Source organism: Stigmatopora nigra, chromosome 7 (genome assembly GCF_051989575.1).
Source record: "Stigmatopora nigra isolate UIUO_SnigA chromosome 7, RoL_Snig_1.1, whole genome shotgun sequence".
NCBI classification, from domain to species: domain Eukaryota; kingdom Metazoa; phylum Chordata; class Actinopteri; order Syngnathiformes; family Syngnathidae; genus Stigmatopora; species Stigmatopora nigra.
In genome coordinates, this window is record NC_135514.1 from 8,761,335 (window position 1) to 8,778,984 (window position 17,650).

Here is a 17,650-nt window from a genome sequence, read left to right on the forward strand (position 1 = left end):
ATTGTAATAGGTTACAGTATACACAAGGGTTAATGGAAATTACATTTTCAAAAGCAGTATATGTAGTATCTTTGAAATTTATCAATGCTATCCTGAATTGTAATTTACTGTGCTTTCTCACAGAGTACTATGGTTTGACAACCATTCCAGCAGGGGCTCGTTCTATCCGTGTTGTAGAATTGAATACATCTAGCTCCTACTTGGTGATCAGGGACACACAGGGACGCTACTACTTGAATGGACATTGGACGGTCGATTGGCCAGGTAGACATCTCATTGCGGGTGCCATTTTTCAATATAAAAGACCTTACAGCAGACCAGAGAGTGTCATCTCACCTGGACCCACAAATGAGACACTGGTTATCGAGGTACTGTATCTTAAATGTGGCCTTTAATGCAGATTTTAGAAAATATTCTCAGGTATTTTTGACTAAACTTAAAATGCACCTTTGATTTGGTACATTATTTTCAGATATTATTGCAAGGAGTGAACCCAGGTGTACATTGGGAATACACTCTGATGAAAACTGATCCAGCAAGGAATCAAATCAGACATAATTACACGTGGGCCATCATACGCTCCACGTGCTCAACTTCATGTGCTGGAGGTACACTTGCCTTTTATATTACAAACGTAAAAACTGCAGCATATAATGGTTTTTATTTGGACAGCATTTTCAACACTACCAGACCCCCTCCTTAGAGGCCGAGGTCCAGGTGCGGCCATACTCGCATCACTCCCCCTAAGGTCCACCCCTGGCTCACACCTTTGTGATCTCTAATAATGTCTTCGAAGAAGTCACAGTTCCCATCATTACTCAGAGGACATTAAGCTACTCCTTGACACTGATTCCCATTTCACAGACACACACACAGACGCACACCCAAACATGCACACACGAGCATACAATAACAACACATGCAAGGCCATGACCTTTGGCTCTTGTCCCACAGTGGCCCACTAATAACATACAACAACTAAGCATATGGTCTGATGATTTGAGGTTGGGGGTCAGTGTGTACTTATGTGTGTTAGGTATTTATACATTTCATAATTCTCAGTGTTGAAATAACCTGTGCACATCTCTTAGTGAGAGCTTGCATTTGTATATGTGCACTTGCTTTCTTTAATGAATTTGAACAAAGCATCCACAATGTAGAACCTCTTTTAAACGTGCAGGTTAAAATGCCCCGACCTGTTCTCCTTCACTGCCAGTTCTATGTGTCCTGATTGTAGACCATTGGCTGGGGCCTCTGCTTTATTAAAGGTTTCACAAACCCTTTAAGGTTTAACTTGCTTCAGGCCAAAACTAACATAATTAATTTTGTTAATTAAATAATATTTTTTTATGCTTGTATTTTTAGTGGCTTGATTTGGTTTTATTCCAGCAACAGGTCCCTTTTTTGTAGTGTATTTGTGGTATTCATTTTCATAGGACTATCTATGATTGACAATAACAGTAACATTTTCCCTTGCAGGCCAAATGAACACAAAACCAGCATGTTACAAAGACATGAGAGTGCAAGTGAATACATCATACTGTAATCCCAGATCTCGGCCAACTGCTGGAATAATACCTTGCAACACTCAACCATGCCCTGCCAGGTGAGTCATTACAGTACGAACAAACATACAAAAAAAATGTTTAACAAAGAAGAAGTGGTCATCAATGAGCAGTTGAGAGTTGGTTGAGTTCCTATAGGGTCACATTTCTGCCAAAGCTTGCATCAACTCCTAATATCCAGTCTTCTTCTTTAGTCATAAATCTCCCTGGTAATTTACATCTTTAATGTTGAGGAGATTGATTCATTTGCATTAGATAATTTCAGAATATCAATGTGGGGAGACGTTGACAGGTACAAATGCTTTTGATAAATAGGTCTCTACAACAACACAGCTGTGCTATAGATTGTGCAAGTCATTTATTGCTAGACTATACTGTTCCAAATTTCTCTCACAATATCTCAAGAAGAAACAGATGATGTCAAGCTGAGACTGATTTGTTCACACTATCCAAATGTTGTTCAACACCTGTTATATAATTACATAATCTTTCATTTCATATAATGTCAAAATAATGACTTTTGGCTAATGCACGCATGTGAGGGGAAAGGGGACGTTTTAGTTGGATGTTATGTCTGTTAATAAAATCAGTCATAAAGATTGTGAATCGGAAGAATTACCTACATGACATACTCGCAATTAGTAAAAAATTAAAATAAAATAAAGAACTTGAGATATTTAATAAACCAACCACACATGTTGGTTTGTTTTGATCAAGAAATATTGTGGATGATAATGTCACATAAAATTATTTTGGATGACAGTTCAAAACTTGGAAAGTTAAACAGGTATAACAACATATTTTAATAAAAAATAATTATCCTTAATTTAGGCATGGCGAATTGATAATATAGAAGTGTAGCAAGTGCAACTTCCATAAAATTATTACTCACTGTGGATATATTAGTCCTCCATTTCTAAAAAAAATAAATAAAATAACAGTATAATTTAGCTATCTTTTGCTGCTGAAGTTTCAATTCCTTTGGGTATCTTCTCTAAAAACTCCCAAGTAATCTCTGCAGGAGTTTAGAGTATACAGTAGGTCAAATTCCTCCAAACAAAGTGGACACTGCTGGATAGCACAACTTTCAAAGTGTGAAAAAATTACCGTAAACTGAGATACTGACCTCATCTTACCTGTGGATGTTTTTTTTCCCCTGCCATTTCGTGGCCAAGATATTGTATTACTCTTTTTTTTTTTTTTTATCTGGAACATAGCTGTGCCTCTGATATTGCATGTCAATGCGTTACGTATGCAGGCACAGTGTTTTATGAGCTAAAGTTTTTTTTGGGATTTCGTTCAATTAAAGGATTCAGATTTCATATCAAGAAAAGTCAAAATGTGGGTCAATTGAAATTGCCGATAGTAATTTTGTCTTTATGTTCTCATACATTTCTACCATTTTAGTTAGTGGTTATCAGTGAGATTTCTCACGTTTAAATGTGTGTCTTGGCTCCTTAAAGGTTAAGATTTATTGGATTACATCATTGAAAAGTGTTTCTGAGATCTATTCACTTTATGAAAATGATACCATTCTGTTTTACACTATATAGCATATTTAAAATATATTTTTTAAGTTCACAAGATGTGGAAGAAGGTGATTGGTGGTTTTGATGTGTCCATGGAAACAGATTCAATAGTGTTACAGTAAGATTAACAAAAAAAGATAGATGCCCATGATGGTTTCACAACAAGCAATTGTTGAATTATTAGAGATGTGTAACTGTCCCTTGCAGATTACGTGAGTTCAAAGCCAGCTGTGGTGCTCTTTACTTCAAGCAGGGATGAGCGCTTAAATAAAACAAGAAGGGTTTTAAAATCTGTGGTTCTCATTTACAGTCAAAAAGCTTTGGCTTTAGATTGTTATGACTTGCTCCGCAACCAGTCAGCCATGAACAAATGTCTTACACCTTGGTGAGTTAAGCCTCAGGGCCATATCGCATGCAATTGTCAGGTGTCAACGTTAAAGAAGACAGAAAAAAATCATGGTTTCAGTGATGGATTATCTTTCTTGTCAGTGCTAGAACAGTTGTTTTTAAATCTTCACAGGATTATTTTCATTGTTGTGATAACAAGGTTCAGGTTGGAATTTTAGCTCTTGTGATCTAGGCCAAAGCCATTCTGTCTTGTGTTAAGCAGTATACAAAATAAATGGATGGAAGGATTTGGAAGAATAAGCGACACAACTTCACTAGATGTCCCAGACAGTTTACGTAAAAATTTTAATCACAGAAATCTTTATTAGTCTACCCCACATCTCAATGTTTTAAAAATATATATATTATTAGTTATTTGTTGATATACATTAAAATATACAATTTAGGGAAGTGTTCATTTGTGTGGTATTTTATTGTCTTATAAGTCAGTAACCTTTTTCCTATATGACTGCTTCTAGATGATGCTTGTATGTGGTCACTAATCTCCTGATTGTCCCCTGTGGGACGTTGTCGCATTCTTCCTTGTCGAAAGCATCAAACGGTGATTGTTTACAATACAGTGTCATGCCCAAGGGCACTTTGAAAGTAGCCAATCGGATTTTGGATGAACTGCTGACCCTTTTATCACTGGATGAGCTACTAAATGTCGTATTAGGTAATATCAAACAAATGTAAAAAATAAATAAATCACCATTTTAAAAAAAAGACGTCAGCTATTTCATAAATTATCCCTCAATTATATAAATTCCACGCTCATTGGTTCACTCCGTATATTAGGTTTTGAAGGGGTAGCCTTCCAAAATTGTGGTAGTTATCACATTGTTATTAGTGAATTCCGGCCTTGTGTACAAGGGATTGTGAGGCTGTGCTTGTTGACTCAGTAGGCTATGTTGTGTTTTCCCAGCTGGTCTATTGGGGCATGGGGGGCATGCAGTCAGAGCTGCGGAGGAGGGGAGCAGACGCGGCAGGTCCATTGTGTCCAGAGAAGTCAGACTAAGAATGCCACCATTGCTGATTCTCACTGTTCTCAGCCAATCCCAATCAGAAGACAGGCCTGCAGCATTCACAGTTGTCCACCAGCTTGGACTACAAGCTCGTGGTCACAGGTAGGCTTCCGTTATTACACTACATGTGACAAATTATATAAATGATCAGTTATACAGGAGGCACCATTGTGTGTGAGCCGAATAGAGATGTTTTCAAAACAAACCACTTTTTTTAAATAGTAAATCACTTCTTTAATAGTTAAGCACATCCACCAATTCAGGGTATCCTCCGCCTCTGGCCCGAGACAGCTGGGATTGGCTCCAGCACCCCCGCGACCCTAATGAGGATAAAGCGGTTCAGAAAATGAGCGACATTCATGTCTTAAAACCACAGGTCATGTTCTACATGGTGGCACTACAATGACTCATTCACATGGATATGGTAGAACTCTTGAAAATGTTGAAAAAAACTCTGTTACTTAATATGTGTGGCACTTGGAACAATTTGACATTAAGGGGATTGCAAATACGTTTTCAAAGACTACAAGCAAATTATTTTTGGAAAATTTGGATTGGGTTTTGGCCTTACTGGTGGCTTGCTGATCATTCCGTCTCACAGTTGGGTTGAAGAGGTATTTTTAGGCCTTTTATCTTGCAAAGTACAAGATGTCCTTCTGACTAGTCGATTTTCAATTCCAGTAATGTGAAGTTTCATTATATCATTGTTCCTGCAAAATGATGACGCTGTATTTGGGCTCTGGCCTATTTTTTTTTTTAGAAAAGCTCATTTTCACCATCCTGTCGATTACATTGTTGTGTGTATTGTTTTTTTCCGCCTTAAAAATAATGTAATGATTATGAATGTTACTCAATCAGTGTAAGATTAACAAAATATTAGCTTTAAATTAGTAAATTTTGAACCAATGGTTTTTCAAGTGCTGAATAATGTTGCCGGTCTGAGCTCCAGCACCCCCATGATACTTGTGAGGATACACTGTACAGAAAATAATGAATGAGTGAACTTTTTCTCTTCCAGTGTTCTCGTCAATGTGGTAATGGCCTAAGGAAGAGGACAGTGCTATGTGCTAGACTTACCTCAGGTACACAGTCACAGACTTTGCAAGACACCTTGTGCGCAAACTTGCCTAAACCTGCTAGTCAAGAATCCTGCTTTATCAAACGCTGTCCGAAACAACGCAAAGTCCACTGGTTTGTTTCAACATGGCAAGAGGTAATTTTGGAACAATTGCTGAATCAATACTAAATGTTGGCAGATTGTAATGGAAACTTATACATTCCTTATCTCCTTCTTATTTTGAATTTTTAGTGTTCAGTAACATGCGGCCATGGCTATCAAGCACGTTTCATCAAATGTGCTGAAAAGGTATGCATTTCATATGAAACAAAAACTGAAAAACTTAAAACAAACTACTACTTTCCCCAAATCTTCTTATATTGTCAGAACATCTAGTAGTATATCTCCTATTTTTTTGTTCTCTGACTGAAGGATGCGGCAGGCAAATACAGAGAGCTGGCAGCTAAAAAATGCCACCACATCCCCAGGCCCAAAGTGGAGCTCCATCAGCTCTGTACCTTAGCTGAATGTCAGGTCCCTCCCACCCCATCAGTCCATCACCGGAATGTACTTCATCATCATCCAACGTTACCTTTCCCAAGACCTGAATGGCATACATCCCCTTGGTCTCAGGTAAATAACCACATTTAAGATAAAAAGTCCCCACAAAAAAACAGAGCGCTGTATTAACTCTTCTTTAAATAAGGTTACCAATTGTCTTTGTGCCAACAGTGTACAGTGACATGCGGAGGTGGTGTCCAGTCAAGGACAGTCCAATGTCTGGTACAGAGAAAACCATATATTGGTTGTGCCCTTCATCTAAAGCCGCCAATGTCCCAGGCTTGCAACACTAACTTCTGCCCACAACCTGACAAAAAGGGTACAGAACCTCCTCTATGATTTTAATTTATCCTTAATTACAGTACAACATTTATTAATTCTGACCTTTAAAATAATAATTCTGCATTGAATAACTTTCAGTTTTGGTTTATACTTGTTCCACAGATCTGACATGTCAGGATTACTTCAACTGGTGTTATCTGGTGCCTCAGCATGGCGTGTGCAACCACAAGTTTTATGGCAAGCAGTGCTGTCAGTCCTGTTTACATTCAAACCTATAATCACATAAGAGAGACAATGTCTGTGAAGCAGACAGGAAGGTCATTAGATAGTCAAGAGACTATACTTGAATGCCTAGGTTTGGGAAGTCGTGTTGTTGTGTGCTTGTGTAAAGCACTAAAACACTAAAGACAATAGACGTTCCAGTGAGCTGCAATGACTGAGTTTCTCCGTGCAATCCTGGACATCTGAAAATGAGAACTTCCCTGCTGAGTATACTACCGAGGAATGTGATAAGGACAGTTCTAAAAGATGATTTGGAGTCTTTGGAGAAATTAATGGAAAGCATTCCTGCCAAAAGAAATGATTTAAAAAAAAATGTCCTAGTCATAACAGTAGGTGATAAAGTTCAAACTCATCTGATGCATCTTGTTGGCACTACAGTGCTTAATGAATAAAAGGGAGCTAAATCATTTTACTGTGAAACTTGAAAAGAAAGTCGTCAGTGGCTTTTGGATTATTAGCTGGAGTAAAATATAATCCTCCATACTTACAAGGTCAGAATATAGATCCATTTTAAATAAACTGAGGTACTAGTTACAATATTTGTATACTCACCAGTGCTACGGTGTTGTCATTTGCCACCATTACAATCTGGAATTAATACAATTGTTGACCCATTTACAGAAGGTATGTTATTTATTGGCATTTCAATACAGCATTGATGGGAGACTGTAAAAATAAGATTGATAACAGTGACATTTTATCATACTACACTAGCCCATTCATGTTTTGCATTGTTTCATAAAAAATGCTCAATTTGTTTGAAATAAACTACATTTCGGTTAAAAAAAATTACATTGACAATTATAATGATTATTAACAACGCTTAACGTGATATGACAATTGGTCAACAACTGGCCACCATTAAATATGTTGCTACTTTTGTTTCAAATTCAGACAATAAGAGGGAGTGAAATGACTGAGTACAGTATGAATGCATCAAGTATCAATACTGTGTTATATTTTGCCAATGGAAGAACTGGAAAGTCATGATTTGTGTAACATTACAGCACGGCAATGTTTACAATATCAATGAAATAATTAAATGTGTTTTTTATTATCCACAGTTCAAACCTATTGTGACTGAAATTGTGAAACCTCAAACTGTATGTCTGTTTCTTTATAGTAGTTTTCACTTGCAGAATATTTTAATATCTGGGCACATTGGTACTGTAAGAGATGTCTATAGTTCAAATTTACCATCTTCTACAGACAAGCAGACACTGTGGGTGCTGCTGTTTAATGTAATTTATGACATTCAGTCAGAGTTAGGCTTTATTAATTCATGCCATCTGCTGAGGAAAAAAAAAACCACACACAGTCTCAGACTGAAGTTTGTGGAATTTTCTGCTTGTGCTCCAGTCAAGTCAAGTCATCTTATTTAATTGTCCATGGCAAGAGAAGAGAACAACTTACAAAGTTGTATTTCACTGCTGAAAATGTGTTTAAAATACCACGTAAGGATTAACGTGTTTTTGTTTATGTGATGATGGCTTTCAGGCACTAAATTCCTGCAAACAGTCTAATGTGATCAAGATAAATCTGTTAAAAGAGAAAAGCATTACTGGAAGCAGGATTTAGTCCTGGTCGAAATGGTACTATCTCTGACTGCATCTGTTTAGAAAGATTAACCCTTTTGCCTGAAAAACATTCAAATGGTCCACTTAAAGGCACCGTTATCTTTCCATCAGGATGCATCCACATCAATCACAGCAGCTTTAGTTAGTTGCCACCGACTGACGACAACCTCCCACCATGGTGGGAGGTGAAAGGACTGGATCAGTACTGATTTCACAAAAAGCTACTTCCTTTCAAACACGGGAAAAGACAACATTGCATAAATTGGTTTTCCAACCACATTCTGCAAAATGATCACCTGACAGTGACTATTGCGGGAAATTAGGTATCATCTCATCTTCTGAACCGCTTTATCCTCATTGGGGTTGCGGGGGGTGCTTGGGCCTATCCCAGCTGACTCTGGGCCAGAGGCAGGGGACACCCAGCCAATCGCAGGGCACAAGGACAACCATGCATACTCACACCCATACCAAGGGGCAATTTAGAGTGTCCAATCAGCCTACCATGCATGTTTATTTGGGGGGAATGCGGGAGGAAACCGGAGTACCCGGAGGAAACCCACACAGGCCCGGGGAGAGCATGCAGAAAGGAGGAAACATTTCTACATTTTAAAATTGCCCCAATACCCTTCCCTATAAAACCGTCGCAGACAGGAGTCTTCATTTTCAACAAGAGTTGTACTCGCTTAATTTCTCAACTCTGGATTTGGCGATTCGCTGCAACACTATCATCTAGTGGCGACAGCGCAAAACGCCCACCGAAATTTAAGCACTATTGGATCTCAATGTTTACTCAATGTTTGTGGAATAAAGTGTTTACTATGATTTACGGTATTGTACTGTATATTATTTGATTTAGCCTGGCAATTGTGCAGAGGCAAGTTAAAGCATGATCTGAAATTCCAAATCTTAATTTTTAAAATGCACGAGAGACCCATCATTCTCTTAGCAATTTGTACATATTTGTGCAACATCCCTGTACATTTTTAACAAAGAAAGCAGATCCAAATTATATATCACAATGTTTGTAATAAATTGTTTTGAAATAATTGACGCGGTTTATCCTGAGTGACGGGTCGATATTCATTCAAGAAATGCCTGAACAAAATTACTTGTAATCTGGAAAAAGGTCACATAGAGTGATTAAATTAAGGGCTATCCGGCTAAATATAACATTTTCCATTTTTAACCACACGTGTTTGTATACGTTTTAAATAATATTGGAACGAAAAATATGATTTCAGTGGACGGGCATTTCCAGAGGTTTCCCAAGCTGGGTCCTGACTTGGGTCCATGACAACGTGGAAGACGCGAAAGATGTGTTTGTTTTGAACTTGTGTGGATATTCACAAACTGGATATGATCGCCGCTCTATTTAGAATCATATTCATCTTGTAATCGATCCTTTGTTGTTTTTTTGTTTTTATTATCATGATGCCCGGGGGCACCCAGGCCAAAACGGTACCAATAGCCTTGGAAGCAAGCCTTGGGAACTGTCAAAATTGCTCTGTATTGCACCAGGTATGACTTCTCTATGAATAAATTACAGCGTGTTTGTAATCATGAAAATATTGACATCCCATTTAAAGTATAATCATTATCACTTTACACAGAGCTTAACGGAGTATGTATCATCATTTTTGGCGCTGAAGCAGAAGATTACCGTTTCTGAGTGAGTTTTGACTCGTGGTTATTGAACTCAGCACAATTTAAGCCAAGTGGTGTCACTTGCACATTATTATTAATTTAAAATCTACTATGTTTTTTTTGCAGTGAAACTATCACCCTGCGACAACAGTACAATGAGCTTCAGCGCCAATTTGTTATTTTGGAGAAAAAGACAGAGGATTATGCCTCCGTGAAAGCAGAGTTGGAAGAAAAAAAGGTGTGTCATTCTCATTTATCCCACTTATCCGAATTTGGGTTGTGAGGGCAGCATGGAAGCCCAGATTTCACTCTCCCTAAACATTAACATGTCAGGATAATAAATCATAATTATTTTTCTGGTTAGATTTATAGTATACAACTGATTTTCTCTTTGAAATATTCTGCCTAATAATGGGTAAATGCATTAATTTTATTTTGCAGTAAGTAGTATAAGGAAATTGAGATAGTACAATGTTTTTTTTGCTATTAACACTTTTATGACATTGATGTTTTATAGAGTATTTTATATTGTAATGCACTCATAATGTTAGTCCCGTTAACATAATGTGTCTCATGAAATGTTGTACCCATTAATTACAATTAGTTTTACTTTTGTATTATCGTCATATGGTTGAAATATTTCTTCCTTTGAATGTGATTTATACCAATTTCAATTATTGCAGAAGATTCTTCGGGACTATAGTCAGATGTGTAAAGACGTTGAAAAGTTGAAGCAAGAAAACAGTATTACATTGGCTGAGTAAGTTGTAAATCCAAGTTCGACGAAACCTTGCTTTTCATCAGATTATGGTTATAATTTTCCTTTCATCTGCCATCCTTTTAGGAATGGGAAGCTTGATACCCAACTAACAGGAATCAAAGGTATTTTGAAGTTAAAATTGTATGCATCACTTGTTCATGATAAACAGAATTAAATATGTTTAATTATTACAAACTTTTTTACATTTAGATTTGATGGAATCTCAGTCACTTGAGATTGCACAGCTAAAGCAGGAAAAGGCCTTTTTAGAAAATGATTTGCTGAATATAAAAGTAAGTAAACGTATCATTTGAAAATTATTATGTAATCTCAATGTGTAGTGTTTCATGTAGCTTTGACCTGTTTTCACAGATAACCTTGAAGAAATCAGAGCAAAATGCAGACAAAGTTGAAAAATTGACAGCTGAGCAGGACAGATTAACAAACATGTAAGAAAAAAAATCATTATGCTTATGTATGATTGTGCTCCTCACACAGTTTTTTCTATCAACAGAAAAGAAAAGCTTGACAACAGAGTTACACAGCTTGAAGGTATTAAATACATTTACCATGCTCTGCATTCCAATGTATTAAAACCAAATTATAAATATGCCTTCAAATTGATTCTAATTTTTCCCTCACTGACAGAATCAGTTTCCCAACGGAATAATGATATATTACACTTGAATAAGGACAAGATATTGCTGGAGAGAGACATTCTTGACTTTCAGGTAGGACACCCACAACTAATTTGGTATTTGGCTAATCACAGATTTTTTTTTCTTTTTTCATTTTTTTTATGGTTAGTCCCCTCATCTGTGTCTAATTAGAATTATGTGCTGTTTCGATACTCTGGGTTTTACCTCTAAAAGTGCATCATAACCAAACCCTACGTCGCATCAGCGCCCCTGTTTTTTGTTGTGTTTGTTTCCTGCAACTGCTGTTCAAATTTTATTAAAAGCTTTTATGCAGTACCAGAGATAACATTTGTGATTTTCTTTTTTGAAAGAAGACTGGTGGAATTTAACATTTTTAATTGAAATGGTGTGTTGTATTCACAGGGAAGATTGATAAAACTGGAAAGAGAGAGAAACAAAGGTAAGGAAACTCATATAATGCGGCAATTTTCACGCACTTGTACAACAGTTGCTGCAAACTAATCTGAATTTTCTTTTTTTTGTCGCAGAATACAGGAGTACATCAACTCAGACAAGAACATCGCCAGATCATAAAGTTGACAAAGGTTTGCTGGTTAGCTCAATTGCTGCACAAACACTATGAATTAAATTAACTTATAACAAGTTTGAAATGTTTGCTGTGACTGTTTTTTTAAACATTTAATTTGTATTTATTTTTATTTTTCAACAGAAAAGCTTCGAATACTTCTCGAACATGTGTGGGCTTGTGTGGAACCACAACACCAGCAGTCATCCAATGTGTTGCAGTTATGTGGTGAGGCTACATGAGTACACTCACTTCAGCATCTTCCAGCTATTTAAAAATTGTTGTCTGGTTTGCGTTACATCCCCTCTTTTGTATTTTAGAGCCCACCTCTTCGCAGAGCAAATGTCAGCCAACCAAGGATCCTTTCCATATCCACATCCAAAGATCGCCCACACAGAACAAATCCGTTTACACAGAGTTAAAAACGACTTCATGTGAAAAGAAAACAAAGAAACAAGCATCCCCGTTAAAAAAGACAACAAACTCTCATTTAGAAGCCATTTCAACAAACAATAATTACTTGTGCGGAAAAGTCAAACCAAAAGAGCCTAATGATAATCCTGATGATCCATATGAGATATTAGAATGGTTCAAGCCTCTTCCTCCTTGCCTGTCACCATTGCTGGAATCTGTAAGACAACTATTTAACAATAATAATGCCATTTTGTAAACAGAAAAAAATAGCTTCTTGACTATAGATTGTTAACATGTTTTCTTTTCTTTCAGTGCAACGGATCAGAGTCTATGGAGACTGGGGAAAGAGAAATAGAAGACATCACACCTCATTGTGACCATAATAATGAACAGGATTTTCAGCACAGTATGGCAAAGCCCCATTCTCCAAATTCTCTTTTACCAGCACAAGAGGAGAGTATGGATTTCTCTCATGGCACAACACATGAAAGTGAATGTACTTCCACTAAACCTGAATCAAAGATCACTATAGATGTCCCAGAGACCAGCATGAATGATGGGGACATGAAGTTTGAGGAGCTGTGCTCTGCAGAATCTCTGACCATTTGTGCTTCCAATAATGTACAAGTAACAGACAACTGTAAATCAAGATGTTTACAAGATCACCCTCAGGAGAATCTGATCAAAGATGAGTGTGCCATCGCAGACAAAGATGTGAACAAAACCCAAGCTGCTCCTTGTGGCAAAACTCCTATACCAAAAATTAGGATTAATGAAGTATTTGATGCAAAATCCATTAATTCTTCAACTTGCGAAAATTCTTCAAAGGCCAATGACAATCTAAATGAGGAACAAATGTCTCAACCTGAAAATGAAAATAACAACTCAACTCAAGATCTGGTGGCCGTGAATGTACAAGAAAATGCGGAACATCAAAGAAAAGACTCAGAAATGCAGGATGACCTGAGCACACCAGGCTGTGAAATTAATCGTGTCACTGCGGATAAAGAAAGTGAAGATTTAAAAGCAAAGGAGGGATTTTGTCTTGCAAACAAACTACAACCTGAAGCCCAGGAATCTACAAGAGATGAACTTACATCTCCCCCATCAGATTCAATCAGCATACCTCCTGTTACAACCAATGATATTGTAGATGAAACCATCTCCAACCAGCTACCTTCTGTCATAGAGGCTCCACTCCCCAATCTTCAGAGCTGCATTTTGACAAAAGAGAAATCTTTTTCTGACTCGGTTGGCAAATGTCAACCAAAAAGAAATGTACATCTGCTGTGCAGTAATTTGAGTCATCCTTCATTATTACCAAATGCAAACAAAAAAGGACCAGTAAAGCAGGCAAAAAAAGAAAAATGTCCAAGCGTGACCTTAACTAAAAAAGGGCTGAAAGCTTATCAAAATGAGTGTGTTGTTGAAGAGGATGTCGTCAAAGACTTACCTCTTGACAAACCTTGCAATGAAGAAAAAGTTACCGATAAAGAACATACTGTTCTATGTTCAAGTGGACCAGATAAGTTAGAACCATCATTTGAAATGCCTGATGACCAAAACCAGGACATCAAAAGCAGTGCATCCACAGCTGCCCAGGTAACAAGTGAAACTGCAAAACCCAATGAGCAATTCCAGTTAATAGGTGATGCTTGCACTGAAATCGGTCCACCCCTCCCTCCTCTCATCACTCCTCTTAAGACACCTCCAAAAGCAGGAAAACCCATAAATCCAAGACATGCCATCGAAAAAATTTGCTTTCCCTCCCCAATGAAGGGCTTGGCATCTCCTTCCACTCAAATCCAGACAGTTGTTTCTCCCAAAAGTCACAAAGTGTGTTCATCTTTAAATCTCAGCAGCCCCCACACTCAAAACGGATTACCCTCATCACCTCTTCAGTTTGGCTCTGCAACACCAAAACATGCACTGCCAGTCCCAGGTCGCCTGCCACCTGCAGTCAATTCCTCACCGTCCACAGCCTCAGCCCCATCTCAGGAAAACTCAATGAGAATTTTGGATAGCATGTACCCAGACCTTTCCGCACGTGCCCGCACATTGAGCATTCTTAGAGGGAACCTCAGCATCAGTTCTTCAGAGAGCAGCGCCTCACCAAAAACAACAGAGAATCAGATGTCAAGTTTTACAACAGTCACCTCCACCGTTACTGCATTTACCAAGACTGAGACCAAAGGAAACAAACGACCCGCCACTGAGTTGCCTCAACCTAAAAACAGCAAATGTCTCAGATTAGATGGCAGCTCTCCGGGTGTCAGCCAGGTAGGGGCTGCTTCTGAAACAAACGGCATCTCTGATTCACCATCATCTAAAACACAGGAGCTCACACTAACCCAATCTAATGAAAACATTACATCAATGGAATATGGAGAACCTGTTGAGAAAAATGTTATAAACCGACTTTTAAAAAAGATTGCAAACCAGAGCTTTGATGTGTTGCCTGTCATCCAAAGCCACATCTACGTTGGTAACCTGCCCAAAAAGCCAGTGCTAAGAGATGAAGAGATGGAAGTTATTTCTGAGATTTCAAAGAACCACTTGGTTAGTATTTAGTCATCGTTGTACTGTATGCAATTATGATACATAATACCTGTGAAGACAAATTATGACAATTTTTCACTGCTGTAATGTTAACTGGTGTGTATTTTTCCTCAATCTACAGGAAAATGATATGGAATCGGCCATCTTGGAAAAATTCAAAAAAGAAAAGATGCACATTGGGGAATCATTGGCACAGGCCCTCTGCAGAGTCTACACAGCCATCTGTCGACAGAAGGGAGACTTTGAAAAGGCTCATGTCTTGGCTTACAGCTTGCTGGTTGAAGGTAAGTGTTATGCTTCCATTGTGTTACAGGATTTGGACATTTTTTATTCAATGTTAGAATTCAATAGTTTATAAAAGAAATACATTTTCTAATGATTGATAAAAAATGTTGTGGAAGTTGATAAAACTTGCAACGTTCAAGCTCGGGCAAGCATACAATAAAATGTGGAGAGGATTTGATCATCCCCCTTTATTCGTGTATCAGGCTTAACTATGAACAACTTTTATTGCACTTCAACTTTAATCCATCTCAAAATAAAAGGATTCATACATTTTGATATACTGTCTTGACTTTTTCAGATTTTCCCAATGTTGCCAAATTGATCCTGTTTATGGTGACAACATGGCCCAGTGTTTTGTCTCATAGCAGCCTTCTGTGCCAGGCTATACATACCGTCACTAAACTGAAGGCACCAGAAAATCTCTTAAAGTGCCTTTCAGCATACCTTGGATGGGAGCAGGTAATGTACTAATATTTTATACAAAATCTTGTCAGGTTGTATTTAAGGACAAAGAAGAACTACATCAAACCCTAATGTTTTTTATTGGTCAAAACCGACTCTTTTTCTATCACTACAGATCCCACCCTGTGGTATTAAATCACTAATTTCTAGGACCATATCAGAGATGCGGTCAGGGTCAGGACTGTCTTTCGTGAAACACAGTCGATATGGTGACGATCTAGGAACAAGGGCTTGGGACCTGATTTTCACCATGCAGCTCCTCTGTGTCCAGAAGTCATGGAAGTGGAGCTATGAACATATTTTGGGGTACTAAACTCTTAAATGCACAATACTGTATAATTATAAACAATCTATTCCTATTTTTTTTTATTGAAATGTGTTTTCCTTCTAATCTATTTGTACTCCAACAGTAAAGAGTTGTGGCCGCTGATGAACACCTGGGTATCCCAGCCTCGAGACCAGCAAGTGCCTGTTTCTGATGTGACAGTGGCAACAGTTCTGCGTCTAATTGGTAAGTTGTTATGAATATTCAACGTCTTCCTTCATTTTCTGAACTGCTTATCCTCATATGGCTCGTGGGGGGTTTAGGAGCCTATCTCAGCTATGTATGGGCAGGAAAAAATTAGACATCTCAAGTTCTCAAATAATTTTAAAAAGCCAGCAACGAAAGTGGAAGGCCGACATAAGTGTTTGATATTTTTGTTTGTTTGTTTTTTTTTCCCCAAAGGAATTCTAGGTCAGTGGGGAATGAAAGAAAAGAATATCTCTTCAGTATTAACTTTGGCCAATGTGATGAATACTTTTGGCAGGCACAGCCCGAGTGAAGGTATGAAACTTGCAAACTAGCAAAAAAAGACATTATCCAGTGTACTGTTTTGTTGTGATGTAAATATATTTAAATGTGGGTTTTCATAAAGAAAATAAAAATGTCACAATGTTGTTTCATGGCCAGGTGTACCATGGGAAGTGCAGTTAGCAGCAGTGTACTGCATGTTTGACCTCTCACCATGCAACCCCAAAGAAGCCTTGGACGCACTTGGAGGATGGCGGGCGGATGCAACAAGAAATGTCCCCTCTGCTGTCACAAGCCACATTTTCCAGCTTGCCTCGATTTGCAGGCAGATCAAGAAATGAATGGTGCATGCTTCTCAGAGTCTTCTGGTTGTATACAGTGCACAATGTTTATTTTCGAATTATTAAGGAAGTGCTTATCATTTTAGACACATTTTGCACATTTTAGACTTTATTATGTTCATAATGGTAGAGGCCATTTAATATACCTATGGACTCTTCAATGCAATTTCAGGAGGAGCTTGAAAAGGAACACTAACTTCACATAATGATGACCGTAGCTATGCTGAACAAACTCCTGATTTAGAGCTGGTAAAAAGATGCATGGAGAGGTTTTCTAGTTTAGCCAATCAAGCATTTTTACTGGGAACAAGGAAAGATAATTGAAATCAGCAGGGGTTTTTTTCATCATTATTTTTGAGTTAATAATTTTAACTATTCAAATCCAATGTTGAAATCACAACTATAAAGTTGTGCCTTGAAAATGTTTTAGATTGTTAATCACTTTCTGTTTATGTCTCGACTGGTATGCTTGAAAAAGTTATATGTAAATATAAATTGTGGAATTAAGAAGAGCACACCACAGTAAATGTACATATGCAGAGATTTATTTATTTTTATTATTAAAGACGTGCAGTGCGTAACAAAATCTGTGTTTTGAAGTTGCATGGCTAAATGATGTGGGCATTGCTGTCTCGTAGTATGACGTGTGGTAATTAATGATTTATTTATCATTTAGATGAGAGAAATTAAGCTGCAGAAAATTTTAAAAATACCTTTAATTATGCTAGACGGGGCATGTTAACACTACTTATATTTTGGATTGGAGTGCAAACTTTTGCTTCCATCTATATAGCAAATTTCTATTCGGCAAATGATCATATTTATAAATCAATACACCTATGTTTACTTGGCAGTTTATTTTTACAAAATAAAATATAATATGTTGTGAAAATATTTACTAAG

At 37.5% G+C, this 17,650-nt stretch overlaps 2 protein-coding genes and 1 long non-coding RNA gene across 7 annotated transcripts in view; all 3 read left to right on the forward strand.

Annotated features, from left to right (window-relative positions):
* Window positions 1-7,361, forward strand: part of adamts16 (ADAM metallopeptidase with thrombospondin type 1 motif, 16) — a 28,607-nt gene extending 21,246 nt beyond the window's left edge. For all 4 annotated transcript variants that reach the window (XM_077720667.1, XM_077720666.1, XM_077720668.1 and 1 more), the window contains 9 exons: window positions 124-368; window positions 473-608; window positions 1,480-1,606; window positions 4,407-4,608; window positions 5,525-5,719; window positions 5,816-5,872; window positions 5,996-6,196; window positions 6,296-6,443; window positions 6,569-7,361. In XM_077720667.1, the coding sequence (XP_077576793.1) occupies window positions 124-368; window positions 473-608; window positions 1,480-1,606; window positions 4,407-4,608; window positions 5,525-5,719; window positions 5,816-5,872; window positions 5,996-6,196; window positions 6,296-6,443; window positions 6,569-6,684 (1,427 nt within the window). In that variant the 3' untranslated portion in view covers window positions 6,685-7,361. The remainder of the gene's footprint in view (window positions 1-123; window positions 369-472; window positions 609-1,479; window positions 1,607-4,406; window positions 4,609-5,524; window positions 5,720-5,815; window positions 5,873-5,995; window positions 6,197-6,295; window positions 6,444-6,568) is intronic.
* A 2,674-nt stretch (window positions 7,362-10,035) lies between these two features.
* On the forward strand, window positions 10,036-10,791 carry LOC144199889 (uncharacterized). Its single transcript, XR_013327000.1, has 3 exons — window positions 10,036-10,147; window positions 10,593-10,669; window positions 10,754-10,791. It is a non-coding gene; the product is annotated as an uncharacterized LOC144199889 (long non-coding RNA).
* A 92-nt stretch (window positions 10,792-10,883) lies between these two features.
* ice1 (KIAA0947-like (H. sapiens)) lies at window positions 10,884-17,333 on the forward strand. 2 transcript variants are annotated; one of them, XM_077721773.1, is made up of 16 exons: window positions 10,884-10,962; window positions 11,042-11,118; window positions 11,184-11,221; window positions 11,318-11,400; window positions 11,731-11,767; window positions 11,856-11,912; window positions 12,038-12,121; window positions 12,214-12,524; window positions 12,620-14,866; window positions 14,988-15,150; window positions 15,450-15,610; window positions 15,729-15,919; window positions 16,024-16,124; window positions 16,341-16,439; window positions 16,566-16,750; window positions 16,920-17,333. In XM_077721773.1, the coding sequence occupies exons 1-15, from the start codon at window positions 10,885-10,887 to the stop codon at window positions 16,745-16,747; spliced, it is 3,909 nt and encodes a 1,302-aa protein (XP_077577899.1). In that variant the 5' UTR covers window position 10,884; the 3' UTR covers window positions 16,748-16,750; window positions 16,920-17,333. The 2 variants fall into 2 exon arrangements, with proteins under 2 accessions (XP_077577899.1, XP_077577898.1); XM_077721772.1 differs by having other exon boundaries at window positions 16,566-17,333.
* Window positions 17,334-17,650: the final 317 nt, after the last annotated feature.